Genomic DNA, 20,391 nt, shown 5'->3' on the forward strand with positions numbered 1-20,391 from the left:
TTAGTGCTTTGTGCACAGGAATATTTCAAAAATGAACATATTTAAAGATGCATTTCTACCTGTTTTCAAGCAAGAATGTGTGTGCAAGCCATGAACTGAACTGCAGTACTCTTGCAGCTGTGGCATCCACATCATGCACTTGAAAAATCATATATTTCATGAATTAATCAGCTCCCTCCTGCACTGATTACTCATGAAATTCACCATGCATATTAGTGTTTTTGTCATATACAGCCTCTTTAACGGTTGCAGTGAAGTACATACTGCTTATATGTGGCAACACATCATTAGTGAGTTGTATGAACATTTGAGTCTCTTCATGTGGAGAAAATATTCCACCTATGGGGGAAAAAGACAATGTGGTTGTAAGAAAAAAAAAAAAAAAGTTCAGTCCGGATTGGAGCGGATCCGGTGCATATTTTGCAGCCCTCCATGCGGCTCAGTAAAATGGCTGTATGTAGCGGAGCCTCGTGTTGGTTGGGTTTGCTCCCTGCCTCTACCCGGGCTCAGTAACACAACTCCCACAACAATTTCTGTCGCTTTTTTACGCATTGTATGGAGCCTCCATCCTATTTCTAACCCACTTACGGAACCGGAACCGGGATGGCGGCCGGATTCGGTCCGGTGTGAGGGGTGGGAATGAATCGGCACAAGGATAAATGGTTATAAACAATTATTTATATTCAATGCTAGCTTTTGATTGTGACTGACTCGCCGAGAGAGGGAGAGAGAGGTGGGGTGGGGGGGTATATCATGGCCGCTCAGGTCGCCAGCGCCGCCACTCTGAACACAAGCCCGCCTTCCGAACTCAAAAAGCCGGATCGAGACCCCAAGGAGGAGTCGGCACCGGGGGAGAAGCAGTCAGACAAAAAGCAGCCGGGCTTGGAGAGCGGATCGCCGGGCCGGGGGGATCTGCAGGACGGGGCCGACGGTGGAAATGCAGGGGGAGGAGGGGAACCTGAGATGAAGAACGGGAATGGGAACCCGCCCAGGGCTAACAATAATAACCAGAATGACTCTGTCGGACCGGAGGGGAACAACCACCCCGGCATGGTGCATCACCACGGTGCCGCGTTCCCTCCACCTTCGTACGGATACAGTCAGCACTACGGTCGGGCCCCTTTTCATCAACATGGCGGACAACAAAGCCCTGGCATGGCAGCTGCTGCGGGTCCGGTCGTTCAGTCGAGCAACATGATGGACGCGTATCAACCCAATTCACACGACTTTTCAAACCACCAGTTTAACAATTACAACCCATTCCCGAACAGGACTCCCTACCCCGGCCAAGCGTACGCCATGAACTCCCCTCGCAGCACCCAGGCGCCGACAGCTGGGGGGCAGCCAGCTAACGTTAAGCAGCAGCAGCCACCAGCGGGAGGACCCTCGGCGATGGCTGGATCTTACAGTAACCAGAGATATAACATTGGAAACCCGCAACCTACATCCACACCGACACTCAACAAGCTCCTAACGTCCCCCAGCTCAACGCGGGGATACCCAAACTACCCGTCTAATGACTACAGTAGCCAAGAAGGAGCTAGTAAGGGACCAGCAGACATGGGCAGTAGCGGGCTGTATGGAGGGAGCAATCCGGGTTGGCAACAAAGAAGCCATCACCCGTCGCCCATGAGCCCTGGAAGTGCCGGGCAGCCGCTAGTTAGAAACCAGGTAAAGTCACATTATTGCAGGGACACGATGTGGGCTTTAGCTTCCCTCCTCCTAGCTAGTTCACAACGTAGCAGGCCAGCCATTGTCTGAGTTCGCAAAGACTCTAAAATGGCTGCCTCTCGTGTGTGTTTTTTTCCTTTACACCAGACCGTTAAATAATTGTTGTTTTTAATATGTCGACAAAGGTTTGTAGCAACACTAGAGTGCCGCTTGTAGGAGATATAAGTTGTTGAAACGATGTAAGGACGTTCAGGGAGCAAAGAAGGCCCGACTTTGAAAAGGGGCGAAAATACACGCCGAAGAGCAACGGCTCGTTTTTTCTCCCATAGCTGCTCTACGCGTATTATACTTTGTATTTATTCTGTTTCAAATGTGTTCGTACCACACGAATATGTGTAAACGACACCGTGTTCACACACGCAATAGTTTGTGATAGTTGCTCATACAGACACGTTTATATTGTTTTCCAGCCCGATAAGCTGTAATTTTGTGGCTACGTCGGAAGGAATGTGTTGCTCACGGTTAGTTAAATGGCACATGTAGGTTCAGTTTAAATCCATCAAATGCCCTGTGACATGTCTGTAAACGATGTTGTTTATTACATTTTAATCATAAATAAATTAAAAGGGTTTTGCCCGTGCTGAAAAGCTGCTGGGCTTCCCATGCATGTTGCCTGTAAACAGTCAGCTCAGTCTCATGAGTGAGTGACTGCAGCCTGCAGATTGCAGTTTGCACTGGGATTTGAATTGTGGAGGTAAAATCCTGCTGTCAAAGCCAGGAGATAGTTGGTCTTTGGTTGACATGCTAGCTGAAATCTGATTGGCTCCTCATCCGCTGCTCATGGCCATTTCTAATTACATGTGATGCAAGGCAACAGTTGCTGATAAGAGCACACAGCACTAATTCATCACAGGGTCACCAGAGGTACTGCTGCTTCACTCCTTTTCTCTGCACCACTTTCAACACTTCATGTAGCCCAGTGTTGGAGAAACTGGGACATGAATAATGTATAGTTTTGTCATTTTCATTTTATCTTTTGACAGATATTTTCCCCATAAATTGAAACCCCAAGCTGTTTGTTTTAACATGCATGCAGCCTGGTTTCAATAATACCATTAGGAGCATTCCCATCACATACTTGCAGCTTGATGGCCCATGCTATGGATGCATGATAATATTGGCTCATCGTCTGTATAGTCTGATATTGGCTTTAAAATAAAGCATTGGAATCGGCCAACTTGTTGATTTCTGCTGATATGAACGATATTTTCCCCTTTTTGAGAAAGAGAACATGTGCAAGACATCAACCTTAAATTAAAGTGTTTTGCATATTTTACAGAAGGGATTGTACTGTATTTCTCCATCTGTTGGATGGTCATCACAAAAAGAGTATTCATAATAAGATGTTCGTTCCACCACAGAAAAAACTTGTTGGGGAAATAAGTGAATATATTGACATCAGTATCAGCTATTCGTTGTTAAATATCGTCATATATGTTATCATTAAAATCCAGTATTGTGCATCCCTGCCTCATACATCAGCTGCACTCTGCACCATTGTGTATAATGTGAGTGTCAGTTTGTTTCAAATCATACAAAAATATATCGCAGTATTACTTCAGTCATCAAAAATAAACAACAGTGTCTTAAGACAGGGGTGTCCACATTAGATAATGTAAGAATACCTCAGGCCCAGCTCCTCCTTGCATCATATGTGTAATTGTAAAAAATCACATACAGATGACACAAATGCATCTGTTTTCGTTTTAAATGAAAAAGAATTTAACTTCCCAAAACTCCTAAAAGCAGCATCCCTGGCTGACAACTTTTTGCTTGTTTGCCGTGGCCATGCATGCTAGCTTGCATAAAATACTTGGTGTTAGGCAGCCGTCTGTTTGCATGTTTACCGCCTGTTTATGAAAGCACGTTACTTTTGCATATGTAGTTCCCGCTTGGTGCTTGAACAAATTGCGATTGTCCTGCCTTCATGAGGTGAATGAAAATAAATGCAAAGTGATCTTGCTTGATTAACCAATATTGTGTTAATCATATATTTTGGGAGACAAACTGAGGGCCATTTAAAATCAGTCTGATGGCCACAATTGGCTCAAACTTTGGGCATGTCTGGCTTCAGACAACATCTGCTGTTCTGTTATCTTCTATCATTACATTTTTCTTGTTGATGTACAAACAACCTTATTTCTTATCTTTGATGGTCCCTTGATAAACAAATTCTAGACTGACAGCTGTCTTTGTTTCATATCGTATGTTACAGAGTAGCAAAAGGCAAATTTGACCTCTGCCTGTGAGGATGTGTGTGTGTGTGTCTGTGTGCGTGTGTGTGTGTGTGTGTGTTTGTGTGTGTGTTTCTGCTGTGTCTGGCATGCCACACAAGTTTGACTGCAAAGAATTCCCCCCAATCCTCCCCCCAAGCCAATCAGAAGGCAGTCCACCATCTCTCACTGGCCAAGGGAGTTTCCTCTCTGTCTTATGCAGATTAGCCATGTGCTGCTCTTATTTATTTCACTTCATTATCTTGGATCTGCAAAATGTCAAGTAAGGCCTTTTGCATACTATTTGTAAAGGGCTGTTGTTAGGCTGAGGACGCTCTTCTCAGCAAAGTGCACATGTGGGAATTCACTTGATGTAATGTAAGGGGATACTTTCACTTTCAAGTAGATGTTCTTTAGTAGAAATCATCTTAAAATACCCAACCTTTTCAGTGCCAGATAATACTGGTGCAGGTGAGGGAATGATTTGATCTTAAATGCATCGTGCTGGCATAGCCCTGCACTATTTTGAAGACATTGATGATTTAGTAACACCAAGTTTTTACTTGAGAGAGAGTGTCTACACTAACATTTGGGGTTATAGACAGAATGTACTGTTGTGCATTTTTCACTCTCTCCTGCTGTTGTGAAAGTGCTTCCTTCATTTCTGGTGTCATTCATCCAGAGCCAAACTGCCTCCTCTGGGGAGGAAAAAAGCTACTTGGACCAGGCTCAAAACAGGAGCACAGCTGGGATATGTTTAAGATTGGGCAGACTGCCCTCCATTTGAAAGTAGATATATATAGCTCTCTTGACTTCCGAAACTATGAAGTGAGGTGAAAAAAAATCAGGGTAATGACCGTGGGAAATAAGGTGAAAACCCCCACAATTTTCTCATTCATTGAAGTTTGTCTTTACGCTTTTAGTCCTGTAAAAGAAACAGACTGCAGCCAAGTGTTTTAGGGACAGACTGTAACATCATAGTTAAGATTTTGGAGAGCTGCATGTAAGATGAAACACTTGCTATTTAGATTTCTTCGTTGCTTTTTGGTTGTTGACTTGATGTATTTTCTCACCATGTCCAGCCACCTGGTCCTATGGACCCAATGGGGAAAATGAGAGGTCAACCATACGGAGCAGGCAGTCCATACAGTCAGCAGACACAGCAGGGGCCTCCCACAGGTCCGCAACAGGGGCCCGGTTACCCTGGCCAGGGTTATGGTCCTCCAGGTCCTCAGCGATTCCCAGTGGGAATGCAAGGACGAACCCCTGGAAGCATGGGTAGCATGCCGTATGGTCCACAGGTATTTCACATAATTTATATCATTTAGAAATAGCACTGTGCAAAAGTCTTAGGCCACCTGACATTTTGTTATTTCAGCAAGCTCATAATGGTCATACATATTTAATTCTCAGTAGTGTTTTTATACTAAAGTAAAACTAGAACATACAGGAAATGTGTATACATTATTAAAAAATGCAAATATTTCGGGGAAAAAATTCAACATGCAAAAGATTAAAGTATTTAGTGTGACCTCCCTTTCCACTTAGCATGTCTTGACCTGACAATATGAGAATTATAGTACTAAACTTCAGATTTATTTATATCAGATTGCATTCAAGACATGTCCAAAGCTCAATATTAATTGATTGAGCTATTTGTCCTGGTTGTACGATTCAATGTTTCACACTGAATATTGACTTCAGCCTGAAGAAGCCATTTTGATCTGACTTTTTGTGGGTTTTAAAATTTCTACTGTTGTCTGTATTCTTTGTTGGTATCTTAGTAAAGACACTGAGGAAAAAAAACACATCCTCATTACAGCTTTGCTAAAACAACAAATCTATGTTGGCCTAGGACTCTTGCACAGTGCTGTAAGTCGTCAGTTTCTTGATTTTATTAGTTTTTTTTTTTTCATTTGTGTTTAAGGTCTTGTGTGTTTGTGTATTTTGTGTAGATTGGATCTTACGGACAGCAGGGACCAGGAGGCTATGGCTCTCAGGGCCAGGCACCATATTATGGCCAGCCTGGCCAGGCTCCTCACCCCAGCCAGCAGCAAACGCCCTACCCCCAGCCCCCACCAGGACAACCGGGTGGCCAGACACCGTACCCGGGGCAAACCCACCCTCCACCGTCTTCTGCTCCACACACCCAGGGAGGACAACCCTATCAGCAGCCCCACATGCCCCCGCAGTCCCAGGGGCCACTGCCAGGCCCATCCCAAGGGCCCCCACAGTCTCAGCCCCCTTATTCCCAAACCTCAGCCCCACAATCTGGCCAGTCTCTCTACGCCCAGCAGCAGGGTCCTCCCAGCCAGGCCCCGCAGCAGCCAAGTTCCCAGGAACCCCCCGGATCACAGGGCCAGTCCAACTACCCAGGATCCACACCGGGGCCTCAGCAGCCCCCCTCGCAGCAACAGCAGACACAGTCTCAGCCACCACAGCAGCCACCAGGACACAGCCAACACCCACAGGGCCAGCCTGCAGCGTACCCGCAGACCCCTCAGCAGCAGCAGCAAGCACAACAGTCACCTTATCAGCGCTTTCCTCCTCCACAACAGCAGGTACTGCCCTCAGCCCGGGATCCTGTTCATCATACTTAACTATTTTTCTCTGTGTGTGCTCACATGCATGCTTTCCTGTCAGTCTGGCAGTGTTGCTAAGCATGTGTTCTGATGCTTTTTAGGAGGTAACCCAGGACTCATTTCAGTCCAACGCCCCTCCATCCACTCAGCCTAAATCTGGCCCAGAGGACAGTCAAGGCCGCCCCTCCAGCCTTCCGGTCAGTTGCCTGTTATATCACTGTTGGAACATAAAAATCCTTTTCTCTGTGTTTTAGCTGTTCACCCACATGTAAGAGCGCTAGTTTCTGTTTGCGTCTTGTAGTTTTTATTACACAGGATGTATTTAGTTGACCATTTCTCAAATATATGTCAATACAAGGCTTTGAAAATCTCCTTTTAAATGTCAGGTGTTAATGTTTCAACAGCTTTCATTTTGCTGCATGTTCGTGCGGTGGCCGCTGTGCTTTCCATCCCTTGGTGATTTTAGACTTTGTGCTGTTGGTGGTAGTTGAGCGGCAGCTGTGTGGAAAAGGAGCTGTGTAAATGGGTAAATCTAAGATGAATACAAGCGAGTTTGTTTGTGTATTGAAATCACATGGCAGGGCTGCTGCTATATGCTGACTCGGCTCGCATCCTACAAACCTCAGTAACCATGACAACCCCTGGCACTAATGCGCACTCATTTTTTTTTTTCTTTGAAAAAGATAAATAAGGACAAAGGCCTCTGGGTCTGTGTATGTGTGTGTGTGTAGTATTTGTATGTGTGCCACTCGTATCTAAACAACAGAGAAGGAGTTGCAACATAATACTACAGACGGTGTTTAAAATAAACATTGCCGTGCAAAAAAAAAAAGCTCAATCCTCTGCAGTTGCAAATTGTCCTTTTTCTTGAAGATGCCATGTTTGTTGACTCCACTTCTTTTCTTCCTGTGCATGTTTTCAGGACCTGTCAGGGTCCATCGATGACCTGCCCACAGGCACAGAGGGTGCTCTGAGTCCCGGTGTGAGCACGTCAGGTGTGTCGAGCAGTCAGGGTGAGCAGAGTAACCAGGCTCAGTCGCCCTTCTCTCCTCACACATCTCCCCACCTGCCAGGCATCCGAGGGCCTTCACCTTCGCCAGCTGGCTCCCCTGCAAGCGCCAGCACACCCCGTACAGGACCGCTGTCACCCGCCAACATGCCAGGTGGGCTGATCAGTCGCACATTAAAATGAGGCATATGATCAGTAGCGTAATTCTGACATTTGTGATGGAGACACCAAATGACTTGAGCCGCAGGTCGTGACAACTTGTTTGTGTTGATTCTGCATTAAAAGGGAAGAATGTACTTCATACCAACCCAAATTTTTAATTTGGTTTAAATATTTAAAGGAGAACACTAACAAAAAAAAAAAAAAAAAATTATAATCAATTTGAATTTCCTTATTTAAATGTCCTCCTTCTCACTGGGAGTGTAAAAATGGTAATGTGGATCGATATATCGATTCAATGATTAAGAACCAAATATCATTGATGCAAATTAAAAACATCAATATATATCTCTATCTTCAAGGAAAGCCTCTTTTTTGAAATTCCCATGACACCCGCATGTCACCATTTCTATATAAGCACAACTCCTCTCTACATATTCAAACAGCACCAGAGGCCTAGCACCTGGTGATATTCGTGAACATCATATCATTGTCTAAAGAATCGATAAAATCTTGTATAGTGATGAAAGCTGTGATTCATACCCCTATATTTCACACCCTGATGACTTGATAATCTAGTTTTTTACAACTTTCTTGAAGCTGTAAGAAAAAGCTGTCACGCTCTCTACGTAAAGCCCTGCTTTTTCGGATGCATCAAACTACAGCAAATGGAATCGTTAAAGACGTCCTAATCACACTTTTACTCGAAACTTGGCCTGCTATAGTTGGTTTCCTCAATCATCTCGATACACTTAACAATATTTGAGTTCTGTTGGTTGGAAAGTGGTTGTTCACAAAACCTGCATTTGTATGGATGGACAGTCTGTGGGTACAGTGTGGTTAAATGTGGCTTTGAGAATTGCGGGAGGTTGTTAAGTTGGACTTGTTTTACAAAAGTCTGACCAAAAAACTGAGCCAGATACTTAGGAATACCACACTTGTGTTTAAAAAAGGGAGTGCTGCACTGGGTCGAGGAACCAGCTGTTGTTGAAAGAAAAAAAACAGGTGATTTTTGAGGATAGGGCCAGAATTAGAAACAATAACTGACCAGCTTACTAAATGTTGAAGTCCATGATATAAGTTGGCTGTCTGAAACGCATCAGAGGCACTCTGATTATAAGTAAAAATCATTATTAGTACATGGATGACTCTGATCAGGGTATCGTGATGAGGAATATTTAAGTTGAAATGCACTGATCATCCACTCATTAAAAAGGGACTTTTACCTTGAACTTCTACAATAAGTAAACTTGTTGATCATTGATTTGAATCTGTTTTGACCATATTCTTAAAATGTTTTTCTCAAATGGTATCCTGCAAAGGGTTGACATTTTAACACCCACAAAATTGAGATTAATATATCTTTAAAAAGAGAAATATTCTTTAATTTCCTACTTAAAATGTTGTACCTTGAAAGGAGCTAAGTGGATACATGCTGGTTTTAGCATTGTTAATTGCTTAAAAATGGAAATTGATCTATTTCCTAATCGAAATAATCACAGTAGCTACATTCTTACCACAATGGCTAGAAACTCTGTTGTATTTTTTTCTAGCTGACACTAACCTCACATAAATATTATTGTTTAGGGACCCAGATGCCTCCCAGGCCATCAAGCGTGCAGTCAGATGGGAGTCTCCACCCTGCAATGAGCCAGTCTCCTATGGCCCAGGACAGAGGTATGCTGTCGTGTCCGCAGAGGTCAACATGTCAGGAGTGTTTGTTGTAGCATCTGAGTCTAAGTACTATCTCTCTGTCATGTCCTCTGTCAGGGTTTATGCAAAGAAACCCTCAGATGCCCCCTTATGGCTCCCCCCAGTCGGCCTCTGCACTGTCACCGCGCCAGTCCTCAGGGGGACAGATGCATCCTGGGATGGGCCCATATCAGCAGAACAACTCCATGGGTGGCTATGGACAACAGGGAACACAATATGGCCCCCAAGGTATGTTCTGACAAATCGTCTCTGTCATGGTTTTAGTTGAATAGAGAGAGCTTCATTTAGTTTGGAAACTCTGTTCAGATGTTGTGAAAAGATAAGCTGTGAAATAGCTTCTAGAGGGGGGTGGGGTTAAGGCTTAAGTTTTGATTTGTGAAAGTTTTCCACCTAATTTACTATCTATAAGTGAGTTTTTTTCATGTGCATTTCCCATTAGACAAACCTATGGCATATATCTCCCCTGCCTCATAGGAATACCATGCTACCGTTGGTCCCTCCCTCTGACTCTGTTGCAGCTATTTATAGCTGTGAAGCAGAGAGTCAGCTGACGTAGCAGAGCCTCCTGTCAGTAGAGCTGAGACTGTGACGAAGGCTTGTTGCTCAGGGTGCATAGCTCTCTGCTAACACACTGTGGGGAAAAAGTCTGCCTCACACAGCTCTTAGGGAAAAGACTCAGTCATAGTTACACCAGTCCAACTTCAGTGTTTAATACAAACGGACTTCTGGATGTTGCAGTGATTTTTTTTCTTCCCAAACCAGTATACAGTTCCAGCCAAGTGACTACTTAACCCTATAAATTTTTGTTATAATGTCATTTTTAGGTTATCCTCGACAACCTGGCTATGGCAACATGCCCAACGCAAACTACAGTGGGCCGGGCATGGGCCCACTGAACTCCATGGCAGGTCAGGGTGGGGGGCCGCCGTATGCTGGCATGCCCCCGGGAAGGATGCCCCCTAATCAAATGGGGGCACGTCCCTATGGCCCCAACATGGGTCCAAATATGGGCCCCAACATGGGTCCAAACATGCCTCCTAACATGGGCAACATGCCGCCCCAGGTAGGCTCAGGGATGTGTCCTCCTCCTGGCATGAACAGAAAGCCCCAGGACCCTGCAGCCATGCAGCACCCTGCCACCAACTCCATGCACAACAGGTTAGTTCAAGATGGATCCTCAAGTGGCTACTTTTATAAACCACACACAAGATCTCTGACGTACTTCTCACTTACGCTTTAATACCAGATACCCAGGGTGTCTGCAGGTCCTTTGAAAAGTCTTAACTGTCACAAACATTACATCTAATTTTTATTTATGCAGTTTTATTTATGTTTGTTAAAATAAGTCAAACTTTTAATTTACTCAACCCACCAAGTCTTCTTACTTTACCATTGTCTTTATACTTGCACTGACAAAATGTAGAGAAATCTCACAATCTAATAATGCATGGGACTACATACACACTACTTATTGATGCACTTAACCGACAATGTTTGAATATAGTAAAAAAAAGTTTTTTTTCTTGAAATCAGTCTTAAATTTGGTTTAAAATGATCGTGAAAAGTCTTAAAAACATTAAAGTTATGTGTATTATACCTTTAGACATCCTGGATACCTTACTTTGTCACTTTTGTAAATACTAGATGCTCATTCATGTCTTCCTCCATCCAGGATGCCTGGTTATCCCAACATGTCTCCAGGCATGATAGGCTCCGGCCCACCCTATGGCCCTCCCATGAACAACATGCCTGGAATGATGAACACTCAAGGTGGATCACCGTATCCCATGGGGCCAAACATGTCCAATAATTCAAGTGGTGAGTTGTACAGAAATACTTCCACTTTTTAATAGATAATAAACTTAATAGTTTCCTTTTGTGGCCATTTCACAGCTAATTCTAATCCCTGTCATTATTTTTAGGTATGGCCCCCAGTCCGGAGGTGAACAATAAGATGAATAACAAAGTAGATGGAAGTGGAACGCCCAAGCCAGAACCCAAATCTAAGGTAACATGTCTACATTATGGTGTAATAACAGTATTTTTTTTTTTTATCTTTGAATGTTTAAACACCTCGTATGTCCCGGATTTTTATTTTTTCCTTATTTCTCTTGCACAAAACAGAAGTCCAACTCTTCAACCACAACCAATGAGAAGATAACACGTCTGTATGAGCTGGGACCAGAGCCGGACAGGAAGATGTGGGTGGACCGTTTTTTGGCCTTCATGGAAGAGAAAGCCATGGGCATGACCAACTTGCCAGCTGTGGGACGCAAACCCCTCGACCTCTTCCGGCTGTATATGTCAGTCAAGGAGATCGGAGGCATGACGCAGGTTAGTGAGTCACTTATAAACAAAAAAAATCCATGGTATGTTTATTCCTTGCCCCCGACTGTAATCTCTATTCTGTATCTCTCAGGTGAGCAAGAATAAGAAATGGCGAGATCTGGCCACCTCCCTGAATGTGGGTACATCCAGCAGCGCTGCCAGCTCTTTGAAGAAACAGTACATCCAGTGTCTGTACGCCTTCGAGTGCAAAATTGAGCGTGGCGAGGACCCTCCACCAGAGATTTTTTCAGACAACAAGAAGAACCAAACCGCTAAGGTCCAGCCACCCTCTCCAGGTTAGTCGTCTTCCTGCCTTCTTTTCAACTGAACACGTGTTTCACTGCAGTTCAAATTCAGTAACCCACATTCATGCGCTTTGAAAGCAACAAAAATACATAACTTGCTGTTTGAGTGTCATTAAAGTACCATGTCTGTCTGCTTCTCTCTTATTTCCAACTGAAGCGTCCCTCTGCTCCACAGCTGGGTCCGGCTCTCTGCAGGGTCCTCAGACACCCCAGTCCACCAGCAGCTCCATGGCTGAAGGTGGGGATCTAAAACCTCCCACCCCAGCCTCCACTCCTCATACCCAGATGCCCCCCATGCCCCCTGGGTCCAGGTGACTTTCATAAAAGACTTTTTTGTTATTGGATTCTAGCTTCCAAAAGACATTCTGATAAGAGAGACTAATTTCTTTCTGCCTTTTCTTCCGTCTTCCCCACTTATCTCCGAATTCCCCCTCACCCCTGCTTCTCTCTAGGAGCAGTGTTAACCTGCAGGACCCCTTCGCTGAAGGAAGTGACCCCGCTTTCCCCAGAAAGAACATGACGCCCAACTCCGCTTATCAGTCCGGCATGAACACACCAGATATGCAAGGGCGCATGGGCACCTACGAACCCAACAAGGATCCGTTTGGTAACATGCGGAAAGGTGTGCAGGCGATCTGAATGGATCGTGTTATCCTAGAAACTAAACTACTTACTTAATTATCAGTCATTATCAGTCAATTAGATGTTAATGGGCTTTAATTTTGAATGCATTTCCAGTTGGGGAGCAGTTTCTACCTGCTAGCCAGGGCCCTAACAGCGGGGTGAGTGACCAACAGCAGCAGCAACCGCCACAACAGCAGCAGCAACAGCAGCAGCCCCCGTTCAACAGAGGACCGCCTGGGGCCATGGGCACGATGCCAATGGGGCCCAGACAGCAGTATCCCTATGGACCAGGTTACGACAGGAGGTGAGAATCATTCAATAAGAGATTGCATTTTTTTCACACCTCAACAGTGTCTGTAAGGCTGAATTTGTTTTATATTTTATTGAATGTTAAGAAATGTTAGGGATTTGGGGACAGAATAAAATGACTTCTTACACATTTAATTGCGCTTGGAGTTGATGATGTACTGCTGGGGATCAATGTGGTTCTTTTATGGAAACCAGAACTAATTATAGTCTTCAAATCCAGTCAAACACATCAGGTTTTTTTTTTTTAAAAGATGATGTTGAACTGTGGTACATGTGTCATGTTGCTGTCATGTCTCTGCCCATCTTGTGACTCCACTTTACTCCATGGTGTTTATGACAGTGGTTCTCTGCCTTTTTTATGCCGAGGACAAATAAATTAAAATACATTACGTCACGGACCTGTATTTAACAATAATCTGCTTCAGGAACCTCCTTCTGAAAAGACTTTGGTTGTTAGATATGATTGAGATTTTTTTAGTTGTCAACTACAGGAGAAAAGCTTTGAAGGAAGTGAAACCTATGATCAGAATAATCACTCCTATGACTTTTACTTACACTGGGCTCACTTCTATAGTGAAAATCAACTGTTCCCCATTTGTCAGGGGACTTTGGCCCCCTGGTTGAGAACCATTGGTTCATGAAATAACCATTCAGTCATTTATCATTCATTTCAATCAACAATGTCGCTCACTGACTTAGAGCACTGATATATCGTCTTTGTGATAGGAGGGTTATACGCTGGATTTGTGCTGCTCTGAAAAATAAATCAGTAGAAATAAGTTGCAAAATGTCTGATTGCCCACTCTTACCTGAGGTTTGGGCTCATATCAGTGCTGAATCCATATTATGATACAGGAGTAGATATAGCAATATTAAATCTTGATGAATAGTTGTAGAAGTGATGTAATTCTCTGACAGCAGCAGACTGATTTAGCAGTTCTATTAACTGCCTTTAAACGCTTGGTCATAATATCTACATTACTAATGATTATTTATTGCAAATCTCTTTGTGTAAATACTTTGTAACAGCACCAATAGTAAACAACAACAACAACAACATCTTTGGGATATCAATATTTAGGTATTTTGTCAAATATGTGACATTTGATTTTCTCCATATTGCCGAGCCCTGTTGTACCTACTTGACTTGTAGAAGCCAGATTAAAGAAAAGAGTTCTGATATTGAATTGCTACCAAAGTATTCATGTCGACATGATTGTACCTCGATGGGCTCAAGTATAATTTGTATGTTTGTGAGTAGCAAAGTATGGAAAAACAAACCAATGTGTATTGTTATGGTTTTCCCAGATCGGAGCAAGGAATGGGCCCAGAGGGCAACATGGGATCCAGTGCTCCTCAGCCAAACCCTATGATGCCTGCCAATGCCGACACAGGGATGTATTCGCCAAATCGCTTCCCACCACAGCAGCCACGGTCAGTTCACACAGCACTTATTCGACAAGCTCATTGGGTTTAAAGCTGCTATCAGTGGAAGCTGTCATTTTTCATATAAAACAAACACATTTCTTTTGTGAGTCTTAATGTAATAATGTGTTTTAGAAATGCTTGAAATGTATGAAGGATCTTTCGTGTCATTACAAGACACCTCATTTAATCCTGTTGTACTATATGGTTAGACACAACGTAATTTCACATTATTTTAATATTAATTATCTTGACAAATTAACATTAGAATTTTGTTGACATCCTTCATGTGAAAAATATTCACTCCAAATGCGCTTAATCTTCACATTTCTGTGGTTTGGGCTGATTGTATGTGGGTGTGGTGATATAAGCACCATTACTCTGATGTGACATGTACTTTAAATTTGAAATGTATGAATCCCATTGATATTCTCTGGGGACAGGTATTATTTATCAAGCAATGAGCAGCACAGTTGGAAAAGGGTTGGGTGTTTATATTCAGTATTTACTTTTTGCCTTTATATTTAATATATTTGAGGAAATTTAATAAATCATACACATAGAACTGAGACGGGTATGATGGAGATTTATTATCATGTAACTGAGTGTGAGGCTGTTAATGAGAAGAAACCCTGGATGTCTTTTGGTTACAAATTCATCACTATAAATCATAATGTTTGCTGACTGTATGACTGTACATGTGTAACAGTGGGCCATGAGTTAATCCAGTGAGTTAGAGATGCATAATATTTTCATGATCAAACTAATGAGGCATAATGTTTGCAGGCATGATTCCTATGGTAATCAGTATCCTGGACAGGGAACGCCCCCTACAGGCTCCTACCCAAATCAGCAGCCTGGAATGTACCCACAACAACAACAGGTCAATGATCCATCTGCACTTCACTCTCGCTATGCTAAATGCACTGCATTGGTTTAGTGTTTCTTTTTCTGTTTGACTGAGTTGCAATCATATATTAGATTTATTGTGTTTTGAGCTGGAATCTGTTATGAACCCACGTATTTACATATCTGTTAAAATTATATGAAATATTTGTGTCTCTCTGAACCTTTTTTGATATTTAGAGTTACAAGCGTCCTGTGGAAGGGGGTTATCCTCCATCAAAACGACATGAGGCGGAGTATAGTGGGCCCTTTCACGGTGGACAACAACCACCGCAGCAGCAACAGCAAGGAGGTGCCTCTGCACCCTCTTCAGGACAGCAGGAGTCGTACAATCAGTACAGCGGCAGTGGGCCCTACCCCGGCTCGGATCGCCGTCCACCTGGCCCAGGCAATCAGTTCCCCTTCCCCTTTGGTCGTGAACGTATGCAGGGAGCGACGGGGCCCAATGCTCAGCCCAACATGCCCCCTCAGATGATGCAGTCGGGCCCTGAGGGTCCTCAGGGAGGTATGTGGCAGGGACCGCGAGACATGAACTATCAGAACTACCCCAGCCGACAAGGTGGCCCCGGGGGCCCTCCCCAGGGACCTGGTTACCCTGGCATGAACCGCTCGGAGGAGATGATGTCATCCGAACAGCGCATGAATCATGATGGCCAATGGGCGGGTCAGATGGGCCCACGGCAGCCTCCGTATGGTCCAGCAGGACCTGGCCAACCTATGCCTCGTTCAGTACAGTCCAACTACCAGCCCCCTCAGGGTGTGCAGAACCACATTCCACAGGTGTCTAGCCCGGCCGCCATGCCCCGCCCCATGGACAGCAGGACATCACCTAATAAATCTCCCTATATGCACGGAGTCATGAAGATGCAGAAGGCTGGCCCTCCAGTGCCTGCGTCTCACATAGTGCCCCCTCCGGTGCAGTCGCCTCTAATAAGACGAGACATGCCTTTTGCTCCTGGCTCTGTAGAAGCTACTCATCCTGTCCTGAAACCACGTCGGAGACTCACCGTCAAAGATATCGGTATGACTATTGATTATAAATATTTAATTTCTTTATTATGCCCAATGCTGCTGAGTCTGGCTATATTGTTCCAATTTGATGCTTATATTGGACCAATCGAGTTTTTCATCGTGACTTTTTAGGAACCCCGGAGGCCTGGAGAGTCATGATGTCATTAAAGTCTGGTTTATTGGCTGAGAGTACGTGGGCTTTGGATACCATCAACATCCTCCTGTATGATGATAACAGTATTTCCACCTTTGATCTCAACACGGTGAGACTTAATATTGAGCCCCGCATGATGGTTTTTAATGGTACAGCATGCGTTTTAAATGTTGGTGTCTAAATATTTCTGCATGTATGTTCTGCCTGCAGTTGCCTGGCCTACTGGAGTTAGTGGTTGAGTATTTCCGGCGCTGCCTCATTGAAATCTTTGGCATTCTGCGGGAGTATGAGGTGGGAGACCCTGGCCAGAGGACACTGCTTGATCCCGATGCCTTGAAAGGAGACAGGGACAGCACAGAAGAAGAGGATCCACGAGCTGAGGACATGGAAGAGGAAGGAGATGATGATGATGATGAAGAGGAGGAAGAACAAGAAACGGAGGGGCCAGCTCGTGTTAAAGAGGAGGAGGAGCAGCAGCAGTGCTCAGAGTCTCGGGGTCGAGATGAGAAGACGGAAGATGAGGAGAGGAAAAGCAAGGGTCCTTCATCAGAACAGACGGGCTCATCGCAACCCTTAGCAGCCCACGAGAGACCCAAACAGGCCAGCAAGTTTGACAAGTTTCCCCTAAAGTTGGTACGAAAGAAAGACCCGTTTACTGGGCAGTCCAATAATCACGGCAAACTACAAGAGTTTGACAGTGGGTTACTTCATTGGAGCGCTGGAGGGGGAGACTCAACAGAACACATCCAGACTCACTTTGAACCACGCAGGGAGTTCTTGGAACCACGAGAACGGATATCAGTGCCCTCAAGTTTACTCAAGCGACGAGTCCCAGAAGACGTGATACTGGAAAACTGTTTGCCAATTGAGGAAGACAAAAAGAAGAATCAGGATGAAGAAGAACGGCCAAAAGAGACAGCAGCAGTGTCAGAGAAGGCCAGCCCCTCGCTCAGCAGTGAGGAGGAGAAGAAACCAGATTCTGAGACAAAGACAGTTGAGAAAGTTGCTAAAAGTCACCAGGAGAATAACAGACCCATTCCCTCCTCCAACAGTGTTTTAACCCAGCAGCAACAGCAGACTGGCACCATCCTGGAGGACGAGCCTCACAGTAAAGACGAGGGGCCGCTCGTTGCGCTGGCTAACTGGCAGGATTCTTTAGCCCGGCGCTGCGTTTGTATCTCCAATATTGTCCGCAGTCTCTCCTTTGTGCCAGGCAATGACCACGAGATGTCCAAACATCCAGGGCTGCTACTGCTACTGGGACGCCTGATCCTGCTCCACCACAGGCACCCTGAGCGCAAACAGGCCCCGCTCACCTACGAGAAAGATGAGGATTCAGACGAGGGAATAGGCCAAAGGGATGAATGGTGGTGGGACTGCTTGGAGCTCCTGCGGGAGAACACACTGGTCACTTTGGCGAACATCTCAGGCCAACTGGACCTCTCCATCTACCCTGAGAGCATCTGCTTGCCTCTGTTGGACGGTCTTCTCCACTGGGCTGTCTGCCCATCAGCAGAGGCTCAGGACCCCTTCCCCACTTTAGGCCCCCACAGTGCTTTGTCCCCTCAGAGACTGGTCCTGGAGACACTAAGCAAACTAAGCATCCAAGACAACAATGTGGACCTCATCTTGGCCACTCCGCCATTCAGTCGGTTGGAGAAGCTATACGGGAACCTGGTGCGGCTAATCGGAGACAGGAAGGTTGCGGTGTGCAGGGAGATGGCCGTGGTCCTTCTGGCCAACCTGGCACAGGGTGACACTGTGGCAGCGCGAGCAATCGCTGTCCAGAAAGGCAGCGTGGGCAACTTGCTGGGCTTCCTGGAGGATAGTCTGGCTGCCACACAGCTTCAGCAGAGCCAGAGCTCTCTGCTACACCTACAGGGGATGCACTTCGAGCCCACAAGCCCGGACATGATGCGGCGAGCTGCCCGGGCTCTGCACGCCTTAGCCAAGGTGGAGGAGAACCACTCAGAGTTCACACTACACGAGTCCCGACTCCTCGACCTTTCAGTGTCCCCCCTAATGAACTCGCTGGTTTCTCATGTTATCTGTGATGTACTCTTTTTGATTGGCCAGTCATGACAGCTGTAGGGAGCCGTGGCTCCACTTTTTGGGGGTTTTATCCCCAATCCCCTCTTCCCTGGAAACCTGGCTTGTGTGTGTAACAGGGCACGGAAAGTTCAAGTGACTGTCTTTAATTTATGAAAATCCTTCAGACTCCATTCTCTGAGCCCTCCCCAGGCCGTCCTCGCTCGAGGAGGGTAATCACAGAGCTGTGGTGGATTACAAACCAGAGAGATGCCCACAAAGTGACACTACTTGTAACAAGAATGCCAACTGGATGACACAGAGCAGAGCACCACGGTTGGGAGACTGTTCTGCACTTGGGGGAAAAGTACTTTTTAATAAAGATAAATAAATGAATTAAATAAATAAATAGCTGAAAAACAAAAACTGTAACCAAAGTTGCTGTCTCGTTTACAGTGAGTTTGGGAGACACAGTGTGCCCTAGCTCTCCCCTCGAGGGCACAATGAGTCTGTAACTGGTTGATGTTCAGAGGTGAAGCAGACTGACAAGTGGCCTACTGGTTATAGTTGCTGTAGTTGGATTCTCACCAGTCAGCCCGACAGTAGACTTAAGTGCTGTCAATAGACACCTTCACCGGGGAGGCCTGTGCAGTGTGCAGTAGATTGTAGGACATTTTCTGTACCGTACTGCTCTTGAGTGTAAGCATTCTGTAACACACGTTTCACACAGAAGCAGAAGATGCAGCTCTTTTAGAGTTTTGAGGTCATTTTAGTTTGGTGTTAAACAGAAAATGGCTTTCTTCCCCAAAGTATCAAGAACCTACAACACCCTTACCTCCTCTTATCCCTTGATTGTATGAATACCCTTATGAAAAGAAATCACCTCTTAGGACTGGTTTTCAACTTCAAATACAGCTTTGCTGTGGTGTATATATAATGTTGTACATTACACTTCCTTTCTCTGTGTCTGTCTCTGTCTGTGTCACTATTCTCACACTTGTTATTGGTGAGGCTGACATGTGAGACGGTCTGTGACCTCCAGTCCCCGCTGATTAGACCCACACCTCTGGTCTCTCCACAGCTCCGTAGTGCGGCAGACACGGCTCAAACCTGTTATCTCCTGGTACAACAAAAATAAACTAGATGAAGTACACATTTGACAATTTTTCTTCAGTCATGGATTCTGCATATTTGTATTTCAGACTATGTAGCTAAGACAACATGTAAATTCCTCCCTTTCCCTTTTTTGGCTCAATGAATATCATTTATTCAGTATGAAATCTTTATACTATATGTTCCACGTGGTAAGAATAAATGTACATTAAATCTTCGTAAGCTGTTTGATGGTTTTGTTCTTCTGGAATCATGACCTCTTCTGGATAAACAACTCAAACCTATGTGAGAATTCACACACAACTGGGTTAAAAAAAAAATTGAAATACCTGCATGTTCACCTCAGTGCTCAGGAAACGTGTAGAAAACATGGTTCTACTCGCTGGATGCAACAGAAATGACAGTTTATATGCTTTGAGTAAAATAATTGCACACGTTAAAAAAGCACTGCAGCCATCAGTAAGTAGTTTTACTATTGTTAACGTACCACATAACCATGGATGGGGCCCAAACTGTCAGCAGCCTACCTGACCTTCATCTGCAAATTGTCACTCAAAATAACATGCAGCAACCAGCTAGAGACTCAAAATGACCTCAAAGAGATGCAGAGGAACTCGCAACAAGACACAGAATAACTACCAAAAAGGGCAAAACAACCATTAAAAGGTACATATTGACACACAGAAAAACCCAAAAGAGACACAAAATGACTACAAAGAGACAAAACAACCGAAAAAGGCAAAATAATTGTAATTAATGAATTATTTACAGAGCACTTTCC

The 20,391-nt window shown here is 44.7% G+C and overlaps 1 protein-coding gene across 5 annotated transcripts; it reads left to right on the forward strand.

Annotated features, from left to right (window-relative positions):
• Positions 1–465: 465 nt before the first annotated feature.
• arid1aa (AT rich interactive domain 1Aa (SWI-like)) lies at positions 466–19,832 on the forward strand. Of its 5 annotated transcripts, none has more exons than XM_042489113.1 (20): positions 466–1,671; positions 5,027–5,245; positions 5,900–6,505; positions 6,628–6,723; positions 7,449–7,689; positions 9,282–9,371; positions 9,465–9,635; positions 10,232–10,565; positions 11,080–11,225; positions 11,330–11,415; positions 11,532–11,741; positions 11,827–12,031; positions 12,198–12,351; positions 12,493–12,662; positions 12,779–12,968; positions 14,282–14,407; positions 15,185–15,281; positions 15,485–16,325; positions 16,448–16,578; positions 16,680–19,832. In XM_042489113.1, exons 1-20 carry the CDS (start codon positions 754–756, stop codon positions 18,549–18,551), a joined length of 6,903 nt encoding a protein of 2,300 aa, XP_042345047.1. In that variant the 5' UTR covers positions 466–753; the 3' UTR covers positions 18,552–19,832. The 5 variants fall into 5 exon arrangements, with proteins under 5 accessions (XP_042345047.1, XP_042345048.1, XP_042345049.1 ...); XM_042489114.1 differs by having other exon boundaries at positions 12,496–12,662; XM_042489115.1 differs by having other exon boundaries at positions 12,499–12,662.
• The last annotated feature ends 559 nt before the right edge of the window (positions 19,833–20,391 follow it).

The sequence above is a fragment of the Plectropomus leopardus genome, chromosome 7 (assembly GCF_008729295.1).
Source record: "Plectropomus leopardus isolate mb chromosome 7, YSFRI_Pleo_2.0, whole genome shotgun sequence".
NCBI classification, from domain to species: domain Eukaryota; kingdom Metazoa; phylum Chordata; class Actinopteri; order Perciformes; family Serranidae; genus Plectropomus; species Plectropomus leopardus.